Source organism: Peromyscus leucopus, chromosome 2, assembly GCF_004664715.2.
Source record: "Peromyscus leucopus breed LL Stock chromosome 2, UCI_PerLeu_2.1, whole genome shotgun sequence".
In the NCBI taxonomy this organism is placed as follows: Eukaryota; Metazoa; Chordata; class Mammalia; order Rodentia; family Cricetidae; genus Peromyscus; species Peromyscus leucopus.
Window position 1 is genome coordinate 53563082 of NC_051064.1, and position 5418 is coordinate 53568499.

Here is a 5418-nt window from a genome sequence, read left to right on the forward strand (position 1 = left end):
GACAGGGTTGTGAGGCAGGCCCAGACATTGGGATCAGGATTTGCTCTTCAGCCCCCCAATGTCACTGTCACGGAGATAATGTCCAAGGGCTTCTGTCCTGGTAGCACCTTGGCTACCTTGGCAGGGCTCCCATACTGGCTTCTTCTGTTCTTCATATTCCTCTGAGGCCTGAAGCACCAGAGTGAGGATTTATGTCTGCTTTCAAGGCAAGCTGACTTCTCGGGACCTGAGCAAGCTCTGAGGCAACATCTCCCCTCTCATCTGTGTTTATCTTTTGTCTGTGGGAGGCAGAGTGCTCCATGGCTGGGTGACTCTACAGATTAATGGATTGGTGCACGGGAAATGGGTATGGGGGTGGTGGATGGATGGATGGCAGGCTGGATGCATGAATGAGTGGGAAATCTACCTCAGGCAGTAGAAACAATTTTCTAGCCATAGCAACTGTTCTGGAAACTCCCCTTTGTGACTCTGAGACCTGAGACACCTGAGGTTTTGAACACCTGTCTGTGGAAGATGACGAGGCTGCCACACTTCCAGTCGCTCTAGGCTGTCTGCCCCCCCTCTTCACCTCCTTGTAACTCTCCTGCCACCTCTCTCACTGACACTTGATCTCTCAGACACCTGGATGCTTCAACACCTGTCTGGACAGCAAAGACAGGGGTGCCTGAGAGCTGGAGAGGGGCGGGGGAGCACGATCCCTCACTACAACTTCGCTTTAAAAGCTTGTCCAGCCAGGCCCGACTTGGTTACTGGCTGATGTATATCTGATATAATGATGGCTTCTCTTCCCAGTCAAGGCAAAGAGAATCTGTCTGACCTTAGCAACTTATACTTGCCACTCCCACTGGACAGGCCCTTGGAGGTCACACTCTGGAAGCTTCCAAGGGGCACAGAGCATTGCTGTGGACTGTTCCAAGAGCCACAGGGCCTTGGTCCTGCAGACAAGACTCTTTCCCTAGCACTCAGTGTTGCCTGTGTGCACAGAGGTGATGGCCACCAGGCTCTTCCATGCTGGATCTTGCAAGCATCCCTGGCTGCTCTTTCTTCCACCCCGAGGGCCTGTCTTCCTTCCCCAACCCCTGGCTCCCAGTCAGTGTCCTTGGTGTCTGGCCCCAGGATTGCTCTGATGGGACAGGACCCTGCTCAGGACAGCTGGTCTGGAGGTCAGATTTAGAATGGATGGAATAGAAGATGGGGTTATCCTCCACGGCCGCTGATCCTGTTCTCTCATATTTGTTCATTCTCTAAGCAAATGTTATTGACTCCCTATCTGTTGGAAACCAATACAGATGTGACCTTTGTCCAGGGAGAAGGACGAACCAGCAAAATAGGTTACTGTAATGAGTTCTCTCTCTCTCTCTCTCTCTCTCTCTCTCTCTCTCTCTCTGTGTGTGTGTGTGTGTGTGTGTGTGTGTGTAGGTGGGTGTTGTGTAGGGGAGAACAAGGTGCAGAGCTTGGAGATTTAGGAGGAAGCAAAGCTAACCCAGTCTGAGTCAGTGATGATTTCCCGGAGGAGGAAACATCCAGACCCAGAAAGAAGCCAGCAGGGCAGAGGAGGAAGAAGAGTGCTCGAGGGAGCCCTCGGTGGCTGAGCAGTCCTAGACAGCAGAGGCACACCCTCTCCTCATCCCCGAGACACCTGGGTGATCAAACACCTGGATGCCAAAGCCGGAAAGACCTGAGGCTTCTCCGGGACTTTGTTTCACTGATGCAAGTTCTGTGGAGCGGAATGCAGTGTGATGGGCCGGGGAAACGTGAGCTAGGTCCTTAATTGTGGGGCTGGTTCTGGGAGCATCAGGGTGTTAGGTGGAGGCCCGTGAACAGATTGCTTAGAACTCAGGGTGCAAAATATAGCCTGCCATTCCACCTCCTCCCATCCTATTCCTGGTCTCCTGGGGAGAGAGTGAACCGACAGACAGATCCATGGGTACCAAACAGTTTTATTGGAAGCATTGCAGTCTAGCCTTGGAGAGACTGTGCTCTCGTTCACACCCACATTCACATTGGTTCTCTAGGCACAGCCCTGGCTGGCTTCGGTCTGGAGCAGAGCATCAGGAGGCCTGGTCCTCTCTCCTGGTCCTTGGTTCCTAGGGCCAGGGTGATTCACATCCCTTTTCTCAAGACACAGGGCTCCTCTGGTGCTGTCATGGTTAACCGCTGTTGTTCCTGCTCTAAGGGGAGGAAGGAGAAGCAGGGTCATGGGCTGGAATCTTGGACATGGGTTTGGAGGATGGAGGAGGGGCTGAGGAGGGTCAGGCTTGCCTTGGCAGCGGACGACTTCTTCAGTCTTCGGATGAGGCGTTGTACCCAAGGCTGGTCTGGGGGTGCACAGAGCTGGTAGTCCCTTAGTGTGGTGAACCTGCAGTCAAAGGTCAGAGAGAATGATCTGGAACCTGGTTTCCTAGAAGGCCCTAGAATGAGGAGCAGAGGCTTGGATATTATGTATGGGGACCTGTTTCCGGGGCTTTTTTGGAAGGTGGACTCGGCCATGAGTTCGGGGATAAGGCAACGGTGGTGTCACCAAGAGCTGACAGGGACATGGGGTTAGAGAGTCTTCCCACAACTCACACAACAGCAGGCACCCTGCAGCCATCCTTGAGAAGAAGGTAGCGGAAGGCTTTCACGATGTTCCCAGGGATGGGGCGCTGGGTCACAGACAGGCAGCAATCTTCCGCATCGTTAGCGCCCCCAAGAGCTGGGGCTGAGACAGGAGAGAGAAGGGGAGAAGACATGGAGGCCGTGAGGAAGGAGAGCCACAACCCTAAGTCACTTCAACAGCATCTCTGTGTGAGAGAGAGCTGGACCTGAGATGCAGCCACTGTGTGCCACCATGGCCCTTTCGGCTGCTGAACACATCGTCTTCTTCTAAGCCATTTAATAAATAGCCATTTCTGTACGTCCCACAAATGCCTTCTTGCTGTCCTGGTCACACACCCTCTCCCAGATTTTCTCAATTTTCACCATGTTTCAGCAAATAGAGAGTGGATGGTGTCACAGTGCAGGGACAGGAGGTGTGCCTTGGCCAAGGACTTCTTCAGTCTTATGAATTACTACATGGCCAGCAGATGGCTGCTGCACCCAGAATCCCAGCTCCCGGGGAAACAGAGACAAAAGGATCACCCAAGCCCAGGCCTGTGAAGCCAGCCTGGGTAACATCGAGAGACCCCATCTCAAAAACCCAACCAAGCCAACACACAAGGCCCCCCAGCAGGAACAACAGAAAGGGGTGAAGCTGTTGAGCAGGCCTGCTCCAGTGTTTCTCATCCCCTCACACTGAAGCAGATACACAACAAAGCCCTGATGCACAACCCCAGTGGTGGCATTGAACCCAGGGCTTCAGACACGAGACAAACACTCCAACTCAGTTACGTCCTTAGGTCCCTGAAGCAAGAAATACTGTTCCTTCCTTGTGCTGCTTGGAAACTGAGGTATCAGGACATGACACCTGCAGGGAGGGGGGGCAGCTATAGGGCCCCAGGAGATGCCAAGAGTGGAGCCACATTGGAATTCAGGGTTAGGGGCACATCCGTACTGACAGGCACACACAGAAGGCACAGGGAGCCTATGGCTCTGAGTTTGCAGGGTCTGTCATGACCGTTGTGACAGTCTGAGATCCAGACATTACCCACAAGCCATTGTCTCCCCCACCTTAGTTATCCCCTCAGCCTTACCTGGGAAGGTCCCGAGAAGCAGCAGGCTGAAGGCCAGTAGTGGGCCTGCACCGAGTGCCATGGCGGGCGAGCTGAGGCAGGCCACAGAGAATGTGTAAGCCTGAGAGTTCTTGGGTGTGTGCAGGAATCTGTGAGAGGCTCAGGCTCTGCGGGGGGTGTGGGGAGTGATGGGCGTCCTAGAGGGATGTGATGGGGTCCAGAGGCAAGAGGATGTGAGCCCGTGTGAGCCCGTGTGAGCCTGTGTGAGCCCGCCACCGGCTCCAATTTATGCCCCAAGCTTTCACTTTCTGTCCAAAAAAATTCCCCGCCATGGCCCATTTGGGTCTTCCCGTTTACCCCCCTCTACCCCTTTTTTTTCTTTTGGCAAAACATGACCTTGGCTTCCTTCTTCCCCTCACTCAGTGGCTTCCCCTCTGCTTTCTTTGGCTTTAGCTCTGAGAACTTCCACAGTCTGGCCAAAAAAATAAAAAAAATAGAAAACGCTGTGTCCTGTCATTTCCAGGGAGAGGGTGTGTGCTGTCTCTTGTTAGAACCATTGGCACTGTCAGCCGTAGGCCTGGGCCTCAGAAGCGCTGGTGAGGGAGAGGGAGAGTTAGGAGCGGAGTTGACAAGCAGGGCTGGAAGGGAAGGTTCCCAAGGACAGGGCCCAGGACCCTTGTCCTACCTCTCAGGCCCCTGTGACTCAACCACCTGGATCTATAGGCATTGCCCATTTCTCAAATCCAGTGCCTAGGTCAGAGGAACAGCGGAGGGAGCCTGGGATAGAACAGCCCCTCCATCTTCCCTTCCCTCAATCCTGGGAACCGAGAGGGGATTTCTAATGAGAGGGGCTGGCCAGCCCCTTCTGAGACAAATCCCTAAATTTCAAGGAATTGACAGATGGGGGAGGAATTAATGATTTCCCCATCCTTGTGAGAAAGATTAGAAGAGAGGACCTCAAAAGAACAGCTAGCATGGGTTACCCTCCAACCCTCTGCACCCAAGTTCTGGGTCCTCTGTGTGTGCGTGTTGTGTAGAAATGTATGTGTTTGTGTGCATGCCCATGTGGAGGCCAGAGGTTGATATCTGGCGTCTTCTTCCATGACTCTACACCTTAGATTTGGAGACAGGGTCTCTCACTGAACCCGGAACTCACTGGCTTGGCAATTCCAGCTGGTCAGTGAGCTCAAGGCATCCCTCTTGTCTCTGCTTCCCCAAGCACAGAGAGTACAGATGTGTGCCACCCCTTTTCAGGTGGGTTCTGGGGATCCAAGCCCAGGGCCTCAGGCTTACATAGCAAACACCTTACTGTCCCAGCCTCTCCAGCCCTTGGATCCTCTTTTTTTAACCGGGGACGGGGAGGAATGTTTTCTTACATCTCTGACTTAAAACTATTTTAAAATTACACTTCTTTTTTGTGTACTAGGGAGGGCTGTATGTCCCAGCACATGAGTGGAGGTCAGAGGACAACTCTGAGGAAGGTGATTCTCTCCTGCCACTGTGGAGATGCCAGGGATCAAATTCAGGTCATTCGGCTTGATAACAAGTGCCCTTACCACCAAAGCTGGCTCTAGATTTCTCACATTTATCTTTGTTTTCATTCATTAGTAATAATAACAATAGCATTTCTGACTGTCCTCTGGGCTCTGGTTCAATCACTCCGCCAGCAGTACCATGTGTAACTCTCCCAGGCGTACTAAGGCACGTGCTTATTACCCTGGATTATAATCCTTGTTTTACACATACAGAAAACAATCACACCAATAGT

At 52.8% G+C, this 5418-nt stretch overlaps 1 protein-coding gene across 2 annotated transcripts; it reads right to left on the reverse strand.

Moving 5' to 3' along the window:
* Positions 1-1920: 1920 nt before the first annotated feature.
* On the reverse strand, positions 1921-4097 carry Ccl19 (C-C motif chemokine ligand 19). Of its 2 annotated transcripts, none has more exons than XM_037202298.1 (4): positions 3672-4097; positions 2569-2701; positions 2263-2359; positions 1921-2166 (listed from the first exon to the last, which is right to left on the reverse strand). In XM_037202298.1, exons 1-4 carry the CDS (start codon positions 3730-3732, stop codon positions 2104-2106), a joined length of 354 nt encoding a protein of 117 aa, XP_037058193.1. In that variant the 5' UTR covers positions 3733-4097; the 3' UTR covers positions 1921-2103. The 2 variants fall into 2 exon arrangements, with proteins under 2 accessions (XP_037058193.1, XP_028739916.1); XM_028884083.2 differs by having other exon boundaries at positions 1921-2171; positions 3672-4091.
* Between the last annotated feature and the right edge of the window lie 1321 nt (positions 4098-5418).

What these genes read in the sequence shown, in the direction of transcription:
- Ccl19 (XM_037202298.1), bottom strand. Translation starts at nt 3,732, where the DNA reads ATGGCACTCGGTGCAGGCCCACTACTGGCCTTCAGCCTGCTGCTTCTC. An exon ending in GCTTCTCGGGACCTTCCCAG is followed by an intron (nt 2,702 to 3,671) that starts GTAAGGCTGAGG and finishes CTCCTGTCTCAG; the next exon opens with CCCCAGCTCTTGGGGGCGCT. An exon ending in AGAAGTCGTCCGCTGCCAAG is followed by an intron (nt 2,167 to 2,262) that starts GCAAGCCTGACC and finishes CCCTTAGAGCAG; the next exon opens with GAACAACAGCGGTTAACCAT.